Source organism: Acyrthosiphon pisum, chromosome A1 (assembly GCF_005508785.2).
Source record: "Acyrthosiphon pisum isolate AL4f chromosome A1, pea_aphid_22Mar2018_4r6ur, whole genome shotgun sequence".
NCBI lineage: Eukaryota > Metazoa > Arthropoda > Insecta > Hemiptera > Aphididae > Acyrthosiphon > Acyrthosiphon pisum.
The window spans coordinates 114,480,546-114,505,278 of NC_042494.1; the positions used below are offsets into that span (position 1 = coordinate 114,480,546).

At 29.4% G+C, this 24,733-nt stretch overlaps 1 protein-coding gene across 1 annotated transcript in view; it reads left to right on the forward strand.

Annotated features, from left to right (window-relative positions):
- LOC100164968 overlaps window positions 1–24,733 on the forward strand; it is a 54,378-nt gene that overhangs the window by 24,334 nt on the left and 5,311 nt on the right. Inside the window, exons 3-9 of the mRNA XM_001950866.5 lie at window positions 8,004–8,140; window positions 9,593–9,716; window positions 18,554–18,762; window positions 18,961–19,168; window positions 19,271–19,275; window positions 20,175–20,436; window positions 21,561–21,610. Of these exons, the coding sequence (XP_001950901.2) occupies window positions 8,004–8,140; window positions 9,593–9,716; window positions 18,554–18,762; window positions 18,961–19,168; window positions 19,271–19,275; window positions 20,175–20,436; window positions 21,561–21,610 (995 nt within the window). The remainder of the gene's footprint in view (window positions 1–8,003; window positions 8,141–9,592; window positions 9,717–18,553; window positions 18,763–18,960; window positions 19,169–19,270; window positions 19,276–20,174; window positions 20,437–21,560; window positions 21,611–24,733) is intronic.

A 24,733-nucleotide genomic window follows, 5' to 3' on the forward strand; every position in this document is an offset into this window, starting at 1 on the left:
TTATTTTATGTTACTATACCCACCCGCCCCTTATTTTCAAGGTGTAGCGGCCGCTACACCTAGAAATAGGGTTGGGCGCCACTGGTACATTGTATCTTTACCAAATCAAATTGATCTTATTTATAGGAATTTTAATTTTGTCTAGACCTAAATGCAATTGAAAACGTTTTAACAATTATCAGGTACTAAAGTTTGCCTATCGAAATTGAATATACATAGGTTAGGTTAGGTTATCTATAAATATATTTATATTATACCTACCATATTTCTGAGGGCAGTGCATAGAAAATATAATGAATTTAATATAATATATTATATATAAATGTGATTTCGTTATAAAAATATTATGTCCGCGGAGATTTCATAGTAAAAAATAATATTATAATTAATTATAGGTGTGAAATTAAATATAGACACAGCAACAGAGGTATACAGGTATATAATACCATAGGTACAATATACTTGTTTGATGACATAAAAACTACCTAAATAACATTTCATTAAAAATTCCAATCACTTATATGTTTAAATTTGAGATACCTACACGTTTTATTTTTATGCTGTCATAGGTATTATTGGAACTAATGGATACAGTAGATAATAATACATAGTGTTGGTGCAATCAAACGTTACTACTATAAAATGCATTGGATGTACTCCGCTATTAATAATGCAACATTTTTCTAAAATATATTATAACACTAAAAAAATGTCTGTTGACTGTACAAATACAAATTTAATATAATTATACATACATAATCTAGTGTTGTTTTTATTTTTAAATGTTACTACATGTGATATATATAATATCCATTATACATAAATGTGTACCTATTATAGCTTTTATCATAACTCACAAGTCAAAAATATGTGTAGGTACGTCATAAATCAATATTTGTTTCATATTTTATCAATGTTGTAATGTATCTGTGTATGTACCTATATAATATAATGTATGCACTATATATAATATTTAATATATAATATATATTCATATGTAGGTATCATTTTTAATGTACATTCCCAATGGAGATGTTAGTTTTCGAAGAATGATACAGTTATTGATTGCGAACCTATTTTTTACGATTTATTATTAATCAATTCCGACAATTCAGTTATTTTATAAGTCAATGAATAAAGTGCAAAAGAGTTGTTTTCCTATTAAATTATTCATCACACAGTAAGACATGGTAGAACATGCATTTTTTTTAACTCGTTAATTATCCAAGTATACTTACTGCAGCATATTCACCTAATGCCGTTTACGGTGTACTATTCTATAGGCTCTATAGCTGTCCTTGATTAAAACTTTGAAAAATTATTACATAATCTGTAATGACATATTACGTGACAGTTGGGAAATAGCATATGAGAATTACACATTTAAAAAAAAATCGAATCTAAGCACTATAATAAATAAATGTATCATAATACAAACGTTGTATGGTTTATATTTGTGCACTAAAATATGTTAAATCAAGAGTTGTTGAAAAAAAAATGAACAGACTCACTAAAACCTAAATAATGATGAAACTTATAAAGAACACGGCAATTTAATTAAAAAAAAATTCATTTAAAACTTGGAATTATATAGATTAAAATATAATTACTTATTTTTGTAATTATAAAAATATGTATGTATATGTATAGTAAACATAAGTACATAATATTATTAAAATATTAAAATAAAACGATAGGTCACCAAAATTTTTCAATTATTTACAGTTAATTTTCACCTATTAAAATATTATTCTATATTTATAATTTCATATCTTATGAGTCATAATTAATTTAGAATTATAATAATATTAAGATTTGAAATTCAATTTTATCATATAAATTAATAATCCCTTAAGCATAAGGATATTTGATGAACACTCAATTATTAAAATAATATCATCGTATAATTTAAAATGAATGCAACAAAATAATGTAACTAAATGTTGATTGGATTTAGATAAAACAGTAAGTAATATAATATTTGATTTGTACAAATCAATTAATCTGTAATTATTATAAATATTTACATTTCCCTAAGAATTTGAAATTCCATTTTAATTGTCCTTACAGTACGATGGTTGTTTATTCATAGACCTAATGAATTAGGATGAGAATGGAATTATTTTACAAAAGCGATTTAGAAAATTTGTATAACGACAGCAGTATTATAAAAATCAATAATCGAATTATAGAGTTACATAATATAAATAAAACAATATATTTTACTATATTTTAATTTATATTATATAAGCGTATAATTAACTTTATGTATTAATATTAACGTAAAACAGGAATTTAAGATAAACATAATGTAGCTTTAAAATAAATATTATATGAATATTAATTTGTAAAATCTAGTAAATTAAAATATATTGTATTTCTATGTAACTTTTTAATACAATTATTATTTATAATATACTAGGTACTATAAATGATAAATAGTAGTATCAGTACTACGGTCTAAGACGTATTAAACATAATACACTTATAGTTTTTATAATCAATGTCTGTAATATTTAAATTCCTTCAAAACAATAATATTAGAATATTATTATTCAATAAAGCTATGGTAGCTTCATTAAATAGTAAATACATTTATAATATTTAAATCGAATAACTGGAAAGACATATACTTATTGAATAATTTTTACTTCTACGTAATTAATTTATAGTTTATGTAATTTTTGTAAAATTTAAATATACTCCTCCGAAGTTCCTCCAATGGAACTAATGGAAGGATTCTTCACTCTGTGATTCATGCCCATGCCCGTTTATTTTCTTTCTCTTTGTCACACATTCGCTTTACGTGAACTGATTGAGAACCTAATAAAAAAGTGTAATTCAAATTCAAATATATACTTCTGTAGTTCTTTAACTACGAGTTATTTAATATTAATAATATATTTTACAATGATATGTGTTTTTTAGATTCTGAGTAGAACGATGAATGTATTGATTTTGCAATGATGTGTGTTTTTTTTTGTGTGTATTTCTTCACGGCTTGGGGCAGTAAAACTGCTTCGATTTTCTTCAACAGTATCTTGGTTGATGAGAAAGTGCATTCGGGAGGTCAAAATTTGAAATTTCCAATAGTTTTTAAAAGCTCCGTGAAAAATATGTAAAAATCACGAAAATTAGCAAATTATTTCGAGTTAAGAATTCGTAAAATTTTTTCTTTTTATATCTAAGATTTGAAAACGTATTACAAGATTCCACATACTATTTTCTACCTTTATCAAAAAAAAAATGTCTACAAGAAAGTCAAATTAAATTTTTATGAACGTTTGAAATTCATATTTTTACAACATTTGATATTCGCTCGATTTCTCATGTGACGATTTTCTTATTTTATTGTAATTAAAAAACAAATGACTTTAGATACTTAAAAATTTCACTTAATGTTCATATTAGCATTTTATATATACGATAAAATTTTGAAAATAATTTGACTCTTTTTGAGCTGTTTACGGACATGGTCAGTTTTAAATATTTTTAGTTTTTTTTTCTATAAATATCAATTAAGTTTTATCTGTTGGGCCAAAAAGTGTAAAAATTTAATACGATTCTCCTGATATATTGTTACAATAGCAGTTGAAAAATATTAAAAATACATAGGCACAATTTTTTTTTATAAGCATTAACTTCTAAAGTATACTATTATATATTATCTATGATAGTATCACGGTTTGTTGTTGATGTATAACGTGTTATAAGTACCTAATAGATATTGTGATATAATTAATTTGGAATTTATTATAGGTACCTACCTATTATAGGTAATTTTTTTTTTTTAATACCATAGACTATATTATAATATTGTGTCTTATACCTAGACTGACATACCGTCTCCGCTCAGAATCGTTTTTCTTATATACAATGATATTATATCATTGAATTCAAATTTAATACCATCCATTATATAGTGACCCACTTGTAACCTACTATACAGCAGAGCGATATCCACTTGCCCACCTTTTTTATATTCAGTGTTTTTTATATTAGGTATATAAAATATTTATACAAATAAATCGTTTTAAATTTATAATAGGTATGTAATATTCGTTTTCTTTTTATAAATATCTTAAATCATTGTATTCCATCATAATTATAACATATATGTTATATAACTAAGTATAGAAATTATAGTATGCCACTGTGAATATAATTGTATTTTTATTTTTTTTTTTGGATCTGCCAGGTGGACAATCAAGTCAGTTTATGTTGTACGATAGATATTTAATAACCTGGCTTAATTTTTAATGTTATATCATACAATTTTCTTCTGGTGCTTATCATTTCAATTGTTATTCATTACAATAGGTACTTATAAAAACATAAATTATCTTGAACATATAACATTTGTATATTTTGTCTTGAATAGTATTTTTTAAAGTAAAATCTAAAAAGTAATCGTTATGATTTAAAAAAAGAACCTAAATCAAATCTAATATAGTGATATGTAATTTAGACTTTAGAGATTAGAGCATTGAAATAAAGAGTCAAATGATAAATAAAAATGTTTTTAAAGTAAGGAATTTCTGCAAATTCGTCAATTAGGTACCTTATAATCTTATAATATATTGATGGAGTAAATAAATATTGAAAATCGCAGTATAAGCTTTTTCTTTATTAGCCTTCAAAGTTTAACATACTAAAAATAGTTGATGGATTAATCTTGATTTTATTGGGTTTTCTATGGACCGGTGCAGGACGTGGTGAAATGATTTTCGCAACTAAGTAGATTCATTATGCTTTTAAAAATGTTTTTCGAAAAAAACGCATTCATTCAAATCACACCGAACCATATCGGACAATTTATACGTCGTAGCCGTAGTACCTGTACGTACAATTTGCTATCCCCTCCGCGGTCGACCGCCTTCTCGTCGTGACCCATATCGGCCATAATATCCATGCACGTGTGCAGTGTATAATATGTATATGTTGTGTAGTTACATGCATAAATACAATACGGTTGTATTGACGACGACGCATCGTAATAATCGTCGTCGCCTAGCTATCTCTTATATAATATTTATGCTGTACCGAGCAAAACGAATCGGTTAAACAGACATAATATCATTAATGACGTTGTAGTTATAATGTGTATATACTTTAGTATTATAGTATAGACAGTAATGTTGTATACATGAAGGAAACGAAGTAATCTCAACGGCTTAAACAGCGCGCGCGTTTAACACTGCCACCGAGGTTTATACACGCACTTAAAACACTCGGTGTGCGCTTCAGTCATGGTCGGTGGGGGGGAGGCGTTCAACGAGCTTGGGTGTTGAAAAACGCGTGCGTTATTAATTAATTCCGCGGACCCGCCACTCCGGGTGCTGTGTGGGATAGGACGCTACTCCGACGAAACTTTTAAGGCGCAACTCTTTTTCGGTGTTTTCTCTTTTCTCTTTAATTTTTTCTCTACTCCAACAGAGCTAATTGTTTTTCACGTCTTTGGCAGAACATCTATCCCTGACCCGCACCGACCGTCGCACACCACCCGCAGACCGATAACGTCGTCTCGAGTACACCGCCGTGGATTTTTAAAACGACTCGGGCAGCCGAATGCGCCGCCGTTTTAGGGTCACCGCAGCCGCCGTCGGCGAGATAACGTTGACGGTGAACCGGACGGACGGTCGGTCGGTCCGTACTCCGTACTGTCGGCAGAGAATCCCGCTCGAGTAGGGGAACGCGCACTGTAATACCGAAGCAGTTTCCGTCCGTGAAACTATCGAACGTCCGAAGATTTATATCATATTATCATATAATACTGTGTTTTGTTATACGGCGCGCGGGCATTCGCGTCTGTAGAAAAATATATATGTCCAAGGCGTAATAAAATAAAATGTTTTTTTTCGTCACAATACCAAGGGTGTGTAGTGTGCTCCTCCCGTCGTGCATACCCGCACGATTTTGATTTTTGCCGCCGTATTAATAGCCTCAAGAGCGAATAATTTATTAATTTATAATCATAAACAGCATAATATTATCGCTGGGATTTAAAATACCCCTTCCGCCCACCACCATTACCCTTAGCGTAAATATTATAGCGGCTATATTAAAGAGTATGCGTGATATGCGGGCCGCGTGGCGTCGAACCGTCGTCGTTTGAAACCCGACACTGGTACAGGAACAACGCCACACCGCATATTATACGAGTATACAACACCGCTGCGGCGTGCTTCCGTCATTCCCTTCTGTCCCCACATTTGTGGTTTACATATTACTATATTATATTTTTATCTAATACGAAATATCATGTGCTATTGCAGCAGTGCACGCGGTAGCTACTAGATACGCAGCGTGCGGGTCAAAATAAAACAAAAATCTCGTCGCGCGTGGCGTTTATCCAAATAAAAAAAAAAAATTAATAAATAAATAAATAAACTCTCACCGTTTACACGAGTTACGAGTGTTTTGTACACGGGGACGTGCCTGTGCAGTCGCCCGGTCGCTGGCCGACGTCGAAATAGACTGCGTTTAGATAGGTATTGTTTCGTATACTGTATAAAAATATTATGTGTGCACCGGCTAACGTTGTAAACGCGTGCCAAGTGCCAACTCGCATTTGTGTCCGGCGAGTCGTCGCAGACAGTGACTATTATAGTAGACCTATAAAAGGTCTCCGCCGTCCAATATAGCTGCTGCATTTTGCTTCGGATAACGACTTTTGTTGAGACTATGTATATACTTATAATATAATGTTAATAGATTATACTGTTTGGATTTTATTTTTTTCGCAAAAACGATGTGCGTGCTACATAAAAGCAAAACATTTGGAGCCCTGGTTAAACAGTGTGCTGTACGATGCTATAATAATTATATAGGTAGCGTACAGTACAGTAATGAAGAAAAAATTCTAAGTGTAAATTGATTTTAATGCATACTATATTAGAAATTATTTTCGTACCGTACGTCGTTAATATTGTACAATTAAATATTCTATCAAGACTGCTTCTATTCATAATTTTTTAGATAATATTCACACGCTTCTACGCGTTAATATGCAGGTGTCAGGTATAATATAAACGGTATATACAAGGTCTTCGAAATTTCGTTTGAAAAAAGTAATGGGGATTATGTTGGTTTCTCACCATTATTTTCCACAGGAAATTTCGAAGACACCCTATATAGGTATATAATATAATATGTATAACATATAAATACTATACCTAAGCATTTTTTCATGTTGTCTGTCCTGTCTGTTTATTATTATCCCATTACAAAATTGTAGAAATGTCGATTGTTGATTTATATAGCTTGTATGGTTATATGCGTTATATGACTGAAAAACGATTGTTCCGTGCGCGACACCCTCGACGAGGGCTTGTGTCCTATGAGTGAGGGGAAGAGGTGTCTCTGTGTCCGGTCTTATACACGACCATTTTTTTTTCATTCCGTACAGGCAGCGTCGACGTCCATGCCTTAAAATGGAAACCGGACGAGACCGAATTATTTTCTCCTACAGCATATTTTGCGCGTGTGTGTATTACAGTACACGTGTATAGGGAAATGTGTTGTTTATTTTCTCTCTCACGCTACTTCTCTCTCTCTCTGCAGCCCATTCCTGTGATTGTGAGTCATTGTCGCCCCACTGAAAACTGGTTGCTCGTACTAGTTTGCCAAACAAAATAATATTACTTACATACCACGCGAGACCTGCAAGGTATCTCGGTAACTGTATTATATAAATAGGTATACAGTGTACATACAAATAATAATAATCGAGTGAATTTTCACCACACAATAATAATAATACAGGGACTGTCTAATGTCTTTGCTGAAGTATGGCTTCGGGTCGCGTTTCAGATTATATTGTAGGTGTTTATACCTAGTAATAATATTGATTAGACGCGATGTCGCTATATATATTTTAAAAAAACCAACCATGTGGCTATTTAAATAATAACAATGTTATACTGAATATTATCAATAAGACTTTTAAATCTATACCTTTTTTTTATTTAGAAATAAAATATGTCATCGTTTATTGGTTTTAGCCGAATTGGAAAACATGGCACCGGATCAAGTAGGACCGGACGAAGACACGGGTGTAACCGCTCTGAGTAACTGCGGGGCTACAATGATGAACACCACAGTCTTCGTTACAGTGCCAGCCAGTCCTTTCCCAGTCCGGGTGAGTTATCAGAAAAAAAACGGCAACTACGACATTTTGCCCAAATGAGTCAACATTAATTCCTAAATAACTTTACCGAGCGATAATAATTTCGTTATACATATTTCGAAACAGATAAATTGAGCCAAACAAGTATTTTATTGTTGGCACTATTAATTTTAAGTATAGATAATATTAATTATCTTCAACAAAGTTTCGAGATTCATTAAGTACTATTATATTATAGATATGTACCTATTAACATTCCTTACGACACGCATGTAGATAGGTAGGTACATCAAAAACATTATTAAAAACAATATCCTGCATAGGTGCAACGCTTGTGATGTATTTTAAAAAAATAATGTGTTTTTATTGGAAAATAAAAACTAATATAATTTCATATGTTTATTTAGATAATTAGAGATACACGAAATAAATACTGACGCTTTAACCATTACCCAAGTGAAAATTCTAATGTTTTAATAATGTACTATAACTATCACAAAATTGATCCAATAGACGTGGGACTGTGACTTATGAGAGTATTAAAACTATGGTTTTGTCGTTGTGCAGATTATGGTCAATGAAAATACAGTATACAAATTACATATACGATAGAATATAGAATACAATATCAATTATTCAATTTATTACTATATGTCCATATTATTATGTCTGTTGCCAATGTACTATAGAAATATAGACATATTATAATAATATAGCACATATATATAGCTGTGTATATATAACTGTACATTTTAAATTGTATAATGTAAATTTTAGATATTAATTAAATGATATAGTTGCTGTATATATAGTCACTGTTCAATAGTAATATATTGTATTCTACTCGTAAACCTAGTACCTACTAAAGTTATGAACTGTCACAAGTTACATCTTATACGTTGTGCGTATACAAAATTACATTACTGAGGACATAATTTAATTGTGTGATCCTGTTTTTTTTCTTTTTATCATGATAATGTTAGAATTTTGAACTAATAGTATTGTTTCCGATGATTGCAATCACTATATCTTAATGATCTTCTGGAGATTCATACGGATACGTCGCTTTATATGGACTGAGATACAACCGCAGTGATTTATTTTTAAAAACGCTCAAGGGGTCAGTATAAATAGAAGCACAGACAAGACGAAGATACGTGCTTGGACAACTATCAAGTGGCCAGCAATGCGACAAATGTTCGTTTATTCCCGGGGGGGAGCTTTTTATACACGCGTACATAAGCATACGCATACTGTATACATCGACGACGTTTTATATCCTTGTCCTGTAGTCTGGAATAATTTGATTTACCTATTAGGGGTCACGTATAGTACCGCCATATTATACAGGCGACGTGTCATTATTATATATAGTATCACATATATTATCATTTATCAATATTCGTATCGATCGACAGTAATAAACTCATCGTCCTGTTTTGTCTTTATATAATATTATTACAGGAAGAACTGTCGTCTGAAAACGTGTATGTCGGCGGTGACAAAGACAAAGGCAACTCGACGGATGACAACGAGGACGATGACCTCACTTCGCTGAGTTGGCTACAAAACAAAAATCTGCTCAAAGGTTAGAATATAAAATGTATACATATATATATATATATTCATAATAAACAGTCAATATAGAAAAAGGGACTGTACTTTTCGTTACGGATTGTTAGTCGAGTCCTCTTAAAGGAAAAACATTTTCCGTACATTTAGGTCAGGCCACTGTTTTGTAAATGAGGAGAACGAACAATAGTGTTGGGTCATAACAATTATGTTCACGCTTTATATGTATTATATAATATATAAGATAAATTATAATCATAGGTTCTTGCAAGGCAAACCAGGCATAACGAAATTCCTTCAAATTACTAAATACTAATGCACATTTTGTTCGTAAAATAATATTTATTAAGTAATACAAATAATTATTAAATTGTATGTATCAGTAATAACTTTCTGTAGTATGGAAAAACTGATATTCATATGGCGTTATTCAAATTGTCCAAATTTAGAGAGCAAAATAGGTAATAATATATTATTATATTAAAGTATGATACCAATTTAGGAGTTTATTATACTAATAAAGTTTTTGTTATTTAATGTTTAGCTTAAACGTATAATAGTACCTATAAATGTTAGTTAGTTGTTAAATATAAAATTAAATTCTGCGGGCTATGTATATACTATCCTTGCGGATTGCAACATTGATTACTGTAGATCCACAGGTTATGAAAATTATGGTATTATACTGGATGTTTCACTAAACATACTTACCACATTTTTTACTTTTTTTATGCATTTATGTTTGAGCGGCAGGAGGCACTTCATTGGAAGTGACTCCATCAACGTGTAATATATATATAATTTATATCTAGTATGTAAAATATGTATAATTGTCAAACATATTTATAAAGACCTTTGGGTCGTTTAAATAATATAAAGCCCCGAGGCATTTAAAAGAAAAAAAATGTATGTTTGAGTTCTGATTTTTGGGATTTTCAAGTACACCATATTTTCAATTGTTTAGATTAAAATGAGATCCGATTTTTTACGGTAAATTCTTAGGCAGATAATTTTTATGGAAATATTGATGTATAAATGTATAATGTGAATCAAACTTCCCAAAAAAGTAGTTTGCTTAAATATTTAGTAAGGAGTGATTTTCATTGGGAAAAAAAGAAGTTTGTATCTTCACAAAACGCTCCTAAAATGGTTTTAAAATCTATTTGTTTAAAAATATTGTATCAAGTATATTAAACAATCCAAACTTCATAAATTGAATAAATACATCATTGAAGGATCAAAAAGGGGTAAACATGCTCTGCAGTTACCCTATTCATTATCATAATATAACATTCAATCGACATTTTAGTTTTTTTAAAACATTTTTTTTTTTTTTTTACATTGATTTATTTCATTTTTTAAATCGGTACTGACTTTGTCTATTAAATACCCTTTTAATTCATTTGAAGCATTTAAGCCGATAATGCTATAAAGAATACAATATAATTAAAAAAGTGTATGTTAACGAAAAATAAAAATTGGACATACCTATAATATCAGTATGACATTTAAGATTCTTTAGTGAAGCTCATTTTCGATTTTTTCAATATAGTGTCTCAAACTACCGACAACCATCGTATCAGTTCAACCAAGCTTTGCTATGAATTGTTTTTAATGATTGAATAAATAATAAATTGTTCTATATGATTTATTTCATCGTTATTGTCAGCAGGGGCTATTTCAAGAAAACATTTTTAGGGAGATTATTAATGTTTTTTTTTGAAAAAAATATCATCATCTTTGGGTGGCTGTACCTAATAGTCCTAATATGTAAAATATTGCTTTATTATTATTATAATTTTATATTATATTTTAGAAAATAAAATCCATTCGTCTTGGAACTTTTGCCATTTATCGATGACTTCTTCTTACGTCATCTCCACATACCTGTACACATTTATTAACGCCATTCTGTTTAATCACCCCTCGCCTATTTTGTTTCTAAAGATAAGTTTTAGCCAACAAATGCAAGAAAAGGAGCGTTCGCCTAAAGCCACTGAAACGGGAAGTGTCGCACTGATTTTTAAAGTGAATTATCGGGTACAATGTTGAATCATATTTATATTCAGGGTATTCGAGTTATTCAATATTTTGAAATACTTCATAGTCACAATCAAACTCATTTTCAAAATATTGATTATTGTATAATATAATATAATATGATATATTGTTGTATAAATAATTATTAATATAATGTAAAATAAAATATGTGGCTTGGTGTGGCGCAGTGCGTACACTCAACTGCGGAAACGCACTATGAGTACGGTAACAGCAGGCGTTGCTAGTTCCCGGATGGGTGACCACCCGGGATTTTTAGCAACGAATCCTTGTCACACATACAATTATACAAAACGTGTTTCCAAACGTTCTTCCCCCTACTAACAACAAACAAACAAAAATAAGTCGCCGGGATCAAGCTCAATAAAAAAAAAAATTAAAAATAAAATATATAAACCACGGTGGCCTCAACCCCCGCGTTTGCCACATGTTATCGCTACATAAAACACCAAAACCCATCCACTGTATTTCGTTGAATTTAGTGAAATTAGAAGAATGTCCAACACCCGTTACTTTAATTACGTTCATTATGATATTCATATGTAATATGTTATTATTCCTTCTAAAAATGAATTTACACTAATATTTTCAGACATAAATAGAGACTTAAATAGCGTGAAAATGTGATATAATAATGTACCCATATTTGATCCTCAAAACTAAGACACCAGTTGATTTAAACATGTAGTTTTGCTGGAAGAAGATTAATTAGATCATACTGCCTTATGTTCTAACTGAATGCACATCACAATTAATTCGTTCATCACCAGACAATACCATATATTCTTCATTAAATTATCTTGCTTTCTTATTTCGTAATTTTTATACATTGCAAAATTAAGAATTTTATATTATAATTAATAAAGGAAATAATAAACAAATTTTGCTGTGATTGTTCGCATCAATTATTAATTTTATATAAGGTATCCACGACAAATGACAGTTATAATTTGCATAATACGTATGCTTGGTATTTTATTCATACCTATTATGTTTTAAAAAATACACGAGAATTTATGAGAAATTTTCTATTATTGCGCACCTTTAATACGTGTAAAAGAGCAGCGTAATATTAAAATTAGAAAGTATAATATGGCAATGTAATATTTTATATTAATTATAATTAATTTTGCCAAGTTTTTATTTATAACACGGAGTTAACAATTTAAGACTTAGACTAGTATCATTAATTAAAGTAATATTGATTTTCCTTCCAAGCATAAAATAAACTTTTACATTATACTACAACTGTACTTGTCATTTAAAATTGGTGGGTTATTGAGATTATTTTTACTTATACAGAAATCATTTTTATTTCTTATATTATAATGTAGTTTAAATTCAATACGATTGATAAAAAACCTATTTTTAGAACCGCAAATATATGTTTTAATTTGGAACCTCAACATTTTGATAGCTTATTTAAAAAAAATTGTAATTAGTACAATTAAATATTAATTTGTACCATTGTTAAAAAAAGTTGGCTTTGGAACCAATTCTTTTGAATATTTGAATACCTATTATATTATTCATTCCAATCCAATAATTTCATATTTATATTAATTTGTAAATTTATAATCCATTTTATGAGAAATGATGAAAATTTTATCTATAAATATGAATGTATATTATGATTTTTTTTAAATACATGGCAATAATCTTTTTCAACCTTAAATGTATAATATATTTTAAGATTAGAATGATAAGTTTGTAAATCTAATAATAATATCCTAAATCGGAATCTTATATATCACGTCATAATAAATAATATAACTAGGTATATATCTTTTTATTGAAAAATTTGGATTTGGTTGATGTGATTTATAGCATTTTATATTTTTAAATATATCAAATCTTCATATTTTATATATAATTGATTTCATAGCTTCATGCCTCCGTGCATGCAACGTTTATTAAATCTGTTGAATTCAAATATTTAAATGTTGTGTATTTATTGATGTTAATGTAAATAGGTATGTAAATGTATTTAATTTATACATTATTTTATGAACGCCTTTGTGTGCATTTAATTATATATATTTATTTCAATTGATAATATAATACAATCATTTTAAAACCATTTTGAAATAAGTACCAAAAATGTATCATATGCTTATGCATGATTGCATGAATTATATTTCTAATTCTTGTCTAGAAATAAAGATAATTTTTAAAATTTTTTTCTTTCTGAAAAATACTTTTGAAAATAAAAATACCTTTTAATATAAAACATAATTTTATTCAAATTCATTGATATTCTTAAGATTTTTTATAAAATAGTATTTTCCCCATTTGATTATTTAATAAAAACACAGATTGCAGATGTAGAGGTAGGTATGATAGGTAGGTATATAAAATAAAACTGTTGGTACAAAATATTTATAGATTTACCTTTACCATATTCTACCTACATGATAAAATATATAAAAAGAAAATACATTAGTATCACATTGTTTTTAAAATATTTAATTGTCTGAATTTTTTTTATACGTTTTATAAAGATTATGTTAATTATCCCTTCTGTTTAAATGATTAATATTATCATTTGTTTCTCTGTCGTATTTTTTATTGTTTTATAAATGTGTGATTTAAACGTTAATAAGTAACTAAAATAATATAAAATATATATAATACAATATTAAGACTACTGAATAGTAAGCTAATGAATATTTCATACTCTGCTACCTACCTTTATAAAAAAAAAAAATAATAAATCAAATTTAAATAAATTACAACATTACAAAGATATAATAGGAATACATTTTTTTTTTTCAAAAATATGCGTAAACAATATTTCACATTTTTATAGTAATATTAAATTTAGATCCAGAAATATAATGTAAAAATGTACATAGTTTTATTACTTATTAATTATAATGATTTTATACCAAATTATGAAATATTTTAATCCATCTAGTCATATTGAAATAAATATTTACATTGCGACCACAATTTAGTGGTAATTTATTTAACAATTTGTTAATATTATTTTGTAATATGGGAATAATAATATATGGTTCCAGAGACCATTTCATACGTCATCTAGGTTACTATCTACTCGTGCATATCATAGTTAAAATCTATTATTTGTAATTGTATAAGTTATTTTTCACATCATCATATTATTATTAATGTCAAAAGAAAATTACATAAGGTTGCAAAATAAGAGACTGTTTAGAGCAATATGAAGTATGAACAAGCAAATTCGAGTATATTATGTATTATAGAATGAAGCACAGCCTAATTTAAAATTATTCAACTCAATAGTATATGTAGAATAAATATTGTAGATTGTACTTGTGTTTTTGTATAAGTACCTATAACCTATTGGCTATTATTAACATTTAACCGTAATAGTAGGTACCTACTAAGATATTTTATACCCTAGAAGTATATTATGTTTAATTTATTTTATCAATTAACATTATATTATTATAAAAAAAAATATTTTTACTAATTAGGTAAATATAGTAAAATACAATATTATAATTGTATTTTTTTATTATTGGTTTCAGTGTGATGGAAATGTCTAGGAGAATCTAGTTATCGCCACGTCACTGTATCTATATATGTATAGTATATCGAATAATTGTTCATTTCTGAGATTGCAATTAATAATTCTCCTAATTTGTAAAATTATTATAGAAAATATGCTAGAACCTAGTACAATTCTTACTACATCTATTATAATATTATAGTTTTATAATTCTGTATTTTTGTATGAATAGTTATTAGTTATTTAACAAGAGAATCATATGTATACAAGGTATGTAGGTATACCGAGATTTTATGCATCCTAAAAATTACAATATTCGTATTTACTTGTTAATTTTCACAAAAACTATTTATTCCGTAGGTACGTTATTAAGGACATGAGTAATTGAAATAAATTATTACAGCATATAATATCTTTACCGTATAAACAAAAATGGTCATCATGTTTACCATTAAAAGCAAAATTTAACCAAACATTCTTTAATTAAAAACTGCTTATACATCATTGTAACATTTTAATTTGAAATTTAAATAAAATGACAACTATTAATAATTATATTATAATTTCACATCATGAGTACCTATACCTTCGTCACTCACAGGTTTCACAGCTGAACCCTAATTTACATTTTTTTATTGCTTATATCAAAATAAACTTTTGAAATAGGTAATTATTAAGAGGGCACACCAGTATAATATTGTTTTCCGTCTTACTCATGACTCATGAGTAATGTGTAATATAGTTAAGACCTCCACGGCTCCACCATTATTTCACTCAGTCATTGTGGTTATATTGTTGAAATTAGGGTATTATAACAATTAATAATTATAGAAAATAACATTATAATACGTCTTAAAGTGTGTTTTTAGTTTTGTCAATATTTTTATTTTTAAGAAAATTATAAATTATAGTTATAAAGAACTAAAAATTAAACGATAGTAACTTTCTTAAAAATCTAAATATTTAAAAAAAGTTCCATACATAACACAGATTGTGTTATGTCATTGTAATAATAACTTTATTTCGATAATGAAATCACAATTATTAGTGAAATATGGCGAGTAAAAAACTATATTCTACGTTTATAAAATGGGGAATAACGTTTTATTGATGCACGTTAAATGCACGCTTAAAGCGAACATTTTAAAAATCACTCATTCATTTTTAAATATTTTTTAATAGGTAAACACATTTTGCATGGTTTTATATTTTTGTACACTATTACAGGTTGACGTTAACATAAAATATGCCAATACGGTAATTTGGTTACTAACATTGGTGTAACTAAGGGGGGATTGCTTAGCCTAGGGTGCCCGCAGAAATATAAACTGGGGAGGGGCCAAAATCAAAAATCTGATAATACAGTACGTCATAATGTTTTTTGTTTTGTTTTTACAAGTGAAAACTATTAATATTAACTAAAAAGCGGCAGGGGCCATGCCCCTTTGGCGCCCCCTGCGGACGCCCATGGCTTTGCCCCTTGTGGTTAATATTCAAATCCTAGCATAAAAAAAAACTGTCATAATAAGTTCAATGTGTAAAATAATTAATAATTATAGATATATATAATATAATAATATTGTGGATGTACCATGTACTAGTTTATGTAAGAGAAGAATAAGCATAGGTAGCAACATCAACATCAGGTTGAGACGTTGAGTTGACCCGAAACAGAATGAGTGATCTGTCTTTAGTAATTATAGAAATAGGATTATCTAATAAGAATATATTATTAAGATTATCGATAATGATATTTTATAAACATTTGCATCTAACTATAGGCATTTACGGTATACAGTTATAAAATATATATTTACTTGTTTTATTGTTTACTATTTTATTTTTAATGACGAAGGGGGCGGCGCATTTGCTTTGTGGTTTATTTTGAACTTTGACTTTCTAGGACTCTAGCTCCTGTAACTATTAAATCCTAATAACGCCTATGGTTAAATTACTAGCCTATTAAACGTACATTAAAACATTTCTAATCAGATGCTGTTGATAGTTTAACATATTTTTTTTATTGAACCAAAATACGCTAAAGATATTAATAATTTGGTATATTTTATTTTTGAAACTATTGATATCATGTTGCATATTTAAGTATTATGTAATATCATTCCTATTACATTATGTGTATATTATATTATGACATTATGTACCTATATTCTTAGAGGTATTTTAAAAAAATCGAACATAGGGAACACCGTTTAGTGTCTACCAACTTAAACAAAACTATTAAGTAATTATTTCAATATTCAATGTCATAAACATAATATTATGTAGGTTTGACATTTTTACAAAATAATAACTCTAATAAAAACATAAAAATACATAATTTACATTTACTTAATCTTCTAAATTCTAGGGTGGAATTATAATGAAAGTGTACTACCTAATTTAATTAAAATGAATATGTTTACGATGAGTATTTAATAGGGCTATTATAATCCTGCACAGTTATACATTACTATTATAAATTATTACCTGTATAATATAAATTATAAATACAATATCCAATTCCTGCCAAACACATTCTATAGCCATTCTAGCCATTTGACTATTTGAGGACATCATCCTTCCCCAAAGTAGATTATTAAATCACATCGTACACATTTGCGATTGAATTACTTATTCATCTTAATGTTAATGGCATTGAGTAATAATGCATGATTGAATTTTAACCGAAAAATATATTGATATAATATTATGATCATACTATCATAGACGTGTTGAAGTACCTACTACCTAGTATTTTATCAACCAATAAATACTATAGTAGGACAATAGTTGGTAAATCTTATACGTGTATCATATATATGCACAAATATATTTTGAGGCAAACCCCTAAACATTTCATAAATGTTGTTTTAAGATATATTACTACTATTTTTGCTAATATTTACAATATTATTAAAGTAGTGCTTTAGTCGCCCTCCCCCAAAATCTCAAACGCTATTTGCGCCTATGATGTGTACCTATCAATATATTCTGTATATTAAATATAAATTTCGTTTTAATTTATTTCTGGTTCTGTTGTCCCAGGTAATAAAATAAAATACTATAATAATATAAATTTAATATGTCTTATAAAATATATATTTTTACTATTTTATATAGGTACGTGTGATTTATGAACTAATTAAGCAATTTAAATAAGAATAAAATATATACTATAGGTATTAACAGGAAGTCGTTGTTCGGAAACACCTGTTTTACATTAGCGATTAATGATTAAAAACATATTGTACATAAATGATAAGAATGAATATTGTTAATTGAATTTTTATTTTCTACAGGTGTTCACGAGCTGCCAAAGACCGATTATGCGGACGACGCTTCGTCGGACTCTCGTTCGTCCAGCGGCCAGTCAATATCACCGGTCCGATGTTGGCCAGCTATGGCAGGTCTACCCACCATCATAAACAATAACAACAATAACAACATCAATAATAATAACAATAACAACAAGACTTCCTCGTTGCGGTCATCCAGCTACGACCCAAAGGTAACCCTATTACCCGGGCTACCGGATAACTCGGCCGAGTATGAATATAGTGTTTTATATTTATCATTATTCACTTATTAGTTATTACAGACTACAGTATATATTATTATGACATGATGGTGATATAATAAAATACCTATATAACACACATTCAGGGCGTCTGTCTTAATACATGCGTGTCGTCTTCAAAATTAACAGGTGCACACAGAATCCAAGCCGCCGTACTCGTTTTCGTGTCTGATCTTCATGGCCATCGAGGACTCGCCCATCAAAGCGCTGCCGGTCAAAGACATCTACGGATGGATTGTTGACCATTTCCCGTACTACAAGAACGCGCCCACCGGCTGGAAGAACAGCGTTCGGCACAACCTTTCGCTGAATAAGTGTTTCAGAAAAGTGGAAAAAAGCTCCCGTAAGCCTATTTTGTTTCTGAGTTGCAATGCTCCACCACCAAGAGCAGATAGTTCTGTAGCAGTCTTGATTAGGTATATTATAATATGCTACTTAGGGCCAGTGGCCCAGTTGTATACCGTCTACGGTTAAACTACGATTAAACTTAATCAGCTGATAACAGATATTTAACCGGGCAAATTCGGCCGATTAAACTCCGGTTAACTTTAATCAGTGATGGTACAACTGGCCCTTAGTAACTCGACTTCCCTGATTTTTTTTAGTATGTACTATGATACTAGCTGTATTACAATTTAGAGAGCCGCGTTTATACAATTATTATAATTCATAGTACTTTTTAATTGGATAAAAAAATAAAATTTATTTTGATTTTTACGTTTCTCTAAAATAATCTATATTAATGCGTTGATTTATGTAATGAATTATTTCCATTGGACATCTAAATAGAGGTAATGGTGTATTTTCTTATTTTTCAACAAGTGGTGGGAGTGGATTTGATGTAGTAGAGGAGGACTATAATTATGTACGAGTATAGATATAAACCATTTTATGATCCAAAATTTGTATGAACCCATTGCTCATAGTAAGATGTTTAGTTTAAGTATTTCTGGTAATTTGATGGTTATGGAGGAGTCTACTACTTTGGCGTAATTTTTAAACTCAATAATTATTTTTATATTCTATATCTATGATAATATATGGTGGAATTATGGAATAGAAAAGAATATATGATTATTTTGGTTCTATAAGTACCCATATCTAAGTCAACTGCGTACTTGGTATTTCACTATTTCTTACTGCCCAGTTTGAGTTATAGGTACTGTCCCGGACTGTCCGTTAGAATTAGACTTAATATCCATTATTTAATATTTATTCAAACAGATATAATATAAATAATGGCTGTGGCGTTATCTCTTTGGCGGTAGGGCAGGTGTGGCGTGTCGGTGAATATTATAATAACAACAACAATAGCTTAATTTGTTTTTATACTCTCCCCACAGAACTTGGGCAAAGGTTCTCTTTGGATGGTCGAACCCTCGTACCGGCCGTGCCTAATCCAAGCGTTGCAAAAGACCCCGTACACTAAGGGGTACAGCAAAAAGTCGACGGTGAACACGAGTCTGACGGTTCGGGGTGAGACCCTGGAGGCGGTCAAGGACGAACGGAGCGAGGACGAGATGTCCACAGTGAGTGACGTGGACGCCGCGACCGCAATGTTGGTGCTAAAGCACGGTCCGCACGTGCGCATCGTGCACAACAGAGGTTAGTTCAACAAAACCGTAACATTATTGTAATAATGACAACAATCGTGAAATAATATCATAATGCCCAGTCTATTAAAGGTATAGTCAGTGGCGTACACTGGGTTGGAGCTAAGATGAAGTTACATTGATCACGTTAAAATATAAATTTTTTTTAACTATTCAGCATTGACAGTTAAAACGTATAAAGCATTATATAATAAATTATAATTCAATATTGAGCACACTTTGCTCAATTGGCCACTAATAATCACGTGTTAGTGTTTCACCTATACAATTAGATAAACATAATATCATCATCGCATATATTATTAAATATGACTATGTGATGATAGCTTATCGTTAGCAAGAAGAATATAGATATATCCACCATTTCACCTTGATCGTTATAAATTATAATTGTATATACATTGTATATAAATTATATTACTTATCAACATAAATCCCCGCAAGGTGTTTTTCTATTATATTCCTATATTCCGCTCATCTAAACTTAAAATACCTACTTGTAAGTTGCAACTATAATTAATTATACTCATTCAGAATTTTATTTTTATACATCGAGAAATATTCTGAAAAATATTCAGCTTTGGAATACCTATTATATTATAATTTATAATATAGTCTACGGAAATGAAATCCGTTATAACAATGTAATACCTATATGTGGCTATAATAATTATTAATTATAATATTTATATCATTTGCAACGGCTGCATTTAAAAATAATATGGGCAAGAGCACCCGCAGGGGGGGGGCAAAGCGATCATTGCCCCCTGAGAATTTTTAACTGCATATACCTCCAACCTACTTGTATTTCAATATCACTATGACTAATATTATTTATAACTTAGGTATAACTTATAAGTAATTTTCATCTTGTCACGGGTGGGATTTTATCCTGCGGACGCACTTGATGGCAGTGGCAGATACTTTATACTCTCGATCGATTCGTGGTGACGATGACACGATGTGATTAGTATAACATTATTGCATTGTATATATTATTGTATTACTATTATGTTAAATTCGGTCATGAACTCGCTGTAATAATAATGTAGATAGAAAGACCTTTTTTTTTACTTTGAGACGTGTAAGCAATTTTAATGGGTCTATTAATTTCAGATTGGCAGCTAACTCAAACAAAACCTGACACAGATCCAGAACTAGCCGGGGTACGTAAATGTCTACATTGAATAATTTTCGGTAACATTATTTGATTACCTTGGATTTTATTTTTACGTTTCCCCACACGCGTTTGTTCCGCCGTAACGCGTCTGTCAAAACACGGCGTTTGTAAGTTTATTAATAAACATTGATGGAACTGCGTAAACAAGAGCCAAAATATTTAGGATAGATACTTTTGTAGTGGTATTATGTATAAAAGCAGAATGTCGACGATGCTACATAATAATGAATACCTTACCTACGTACTCGACTAACAATACTGAATGCATAATATTACACTTCGTTAAATACGACATTTCCAAACAATTTTATATTATTTTCTTGAAACTAAACGTTAAGGTACCTGTTAATAATACATTTCTCAAAAACCTTATAATATAAATTATAATATTGATTTATGTTATGTGTTGGTATTCTTGGCAAATAAAGTATTGGATTAACGGCTATACCGATTACCGAGATATACCTGATAGACACATGTATCTACAATTAAACTCTAGACGTATGTTTAAAACCACGGACTAAGATAAATTAATGGACTGAAAACGAGTAGCTTATCAGCCGTGGCCTCGAAAGTATGAACAAGAGGCAAATGCGTGGGGTCGCAATAATTATTGAGAGTATACAACGCCATCTGTATAAAACACGAACTGAGATACAAAATGTGACGCTAAACAAAACCACCGGTAGCGCTGTAAACATTCAATGAACAGTGTGGATGATATCAGAGGAACCTTTTGCGCGGGCCGTCTCCCGTCACCCGCCCACCATGTCGTTTACAATCCATTATAATATCTTAGTTTTCCGTGTTTACAACCAAATACCAATGAATTAAAATTAATTATTTTAGGAATGTTGAAGAACTTTGAAGTGAATGATATTTTGTGATTTTAAATTTTCAATTGTATATTTGTATCACATGACGTGACGCATTGACAGTGTTGGCGATGATACTTTTTGGGCAATTAAATTAGTCACCTTTAAAAACTGAAATTAAATTATTCATTAAGTTACATACTTTTTATTTTTATGTTAAAAAATATCACTTAGCGTTAGCATAATATTTATATTTTCAATACATTAACTAAAGTAATCACAATCAACAATATGAAATTGTGTATAGGTAAATAAAATGTTTACTTCAGTGGATATCAGCGCACTATTCGTTTCTCTCTCTGGCCCACACGCAACATAGACAAAAACGCATTTACGCAAAATCATTTTTTCTATGCATTTAAGTAATCTTAGAGTAGTCACCTATTACAAAAAAAGATAGGGAATAATATTTTTGAGGGAATGACATATCGATTTTATATTTTATTATTATTTGACTTTGTATTCCACTTTCAAAATAAATAAAAAAATGTTGTAAATTTAAATGATGTTTAAATTGTTTTGAGACAATATTTAGACAAATCGATATGTCATTCCCTCAAAAGTGTTATTCTCTATCTTTTTTGTCATGGGTGACTTTACTCTAAGATTACTTAAACACATCGAAAAAATGATTTTGCGTAAATGCATTTTGTCTATGTTGCGTGTGAGCCAGAGAGAGAAAACAAATAGTGCGCTGACAGCCTAACTTAAAAGGTAATTTTGTTACAGTAACTTGTAACTTAAGTTGTTGCTCCTCAAGTCACAACACTGCGTATTGATACTTGATTAGGTACCTATATATAACTTACCCATATAGTAATCCCTAAAAAATAATACTTCATAATTTACAATAACAATTAACTAACTAACGTTGAATGTTGATACAGCTAGTAGTGTAATTAAACAAATTATGTTATTGAAAATGTGTCTTTTGTTTTTTTTAGTGCTAACAGAGGGGCTACATCAGCATATTTTACTGTGTTTATTTTGTGCTAAAAATCATATTATTATACGTAGCCTATTATAAACAAGAAAGTGAAAACTTCATTTTGTATATACTTACCTAGTAACTGACCATCAAAATATTTTGTTATTTTCAAAAATAAACAGATATCTATGCCTTTTTAGAAAATTATAATTTCTTTATAATTTTATATACAAAAATTTGGTTATTCAGTATTCACAAAAAACCATCTTGGCTAATTGAATTCTAGTTTGAATACAAGGTGTCAGACTATATTAGCATTAGGTATACGATTGTTATTTCTTAAACTTTTATAATAGTAAATTGTAATTAGTAATATTAAGTTAATCTAAAACCAAATTTGAAAGATATTTATGAGGCATTAGGTATATACAAACCCGTGATATATAAATAGAAGAAACTACGAATTAAGTAGGAACAAACAAAAGACACTAATTTATAATAATTTATAATTAGCACTAATTGCCTAGCTATAGATTCAATAATTAATAACTTTCATTTTGGAAACATATGTAGGTAGATACTAGATAGGTGTTAAGATATTGATAGAAACCACTGTTATAAATTATTTATAATTTTGAAAATTAAAACACTGAATAATAAGATAGTTAATTTCAATAATATTGGGCGTACCGAATTATTAAGGGGACATTACAGTGACATTTGTTGTCTCCGTCTTACATAACATACCAAATTTTACGCTCAGCCGATCACGTTCATTTTCATTAGTTTAAAGATTAGAGTGAATTGACCTCTTATAAAATGTAAAGGTAAGATTATGATCTAGGCAATGACATAAGCTTTTTATTATATTTTAATTTTAAAGTGAGTTATGAGTATTTTCAGATGTACAAACAACTTGCAATTTTTAAATATTCATAACTCGCTTTAAAATTAAAATATGTATAATAAAAATCTTATGACATTGCCCAGATCTTATCTTTAAATTTTATAAGAGGTCAATTCACTCTAATACTTAAACTAACGGAGATAAACGTGATCTGCCGAGCTTAAAGTTTGCTATGTTCAGCACATATAAGACGGAGACAACAAATGTCTCTGTAACGACCCTTTAACATGCTCGTGTTTTAAAATACAATATTTCACTAAGATTAATCAGTTTATTTACTCAACATTATGCTGTCAAACACGCTAAATAAAATATGTACCTACTGCCTACCTATCGGCTATCAACCTACTAACATACGTATTTTCCACCAAAAAAAAAATTTCAATAATTACAGTCTGT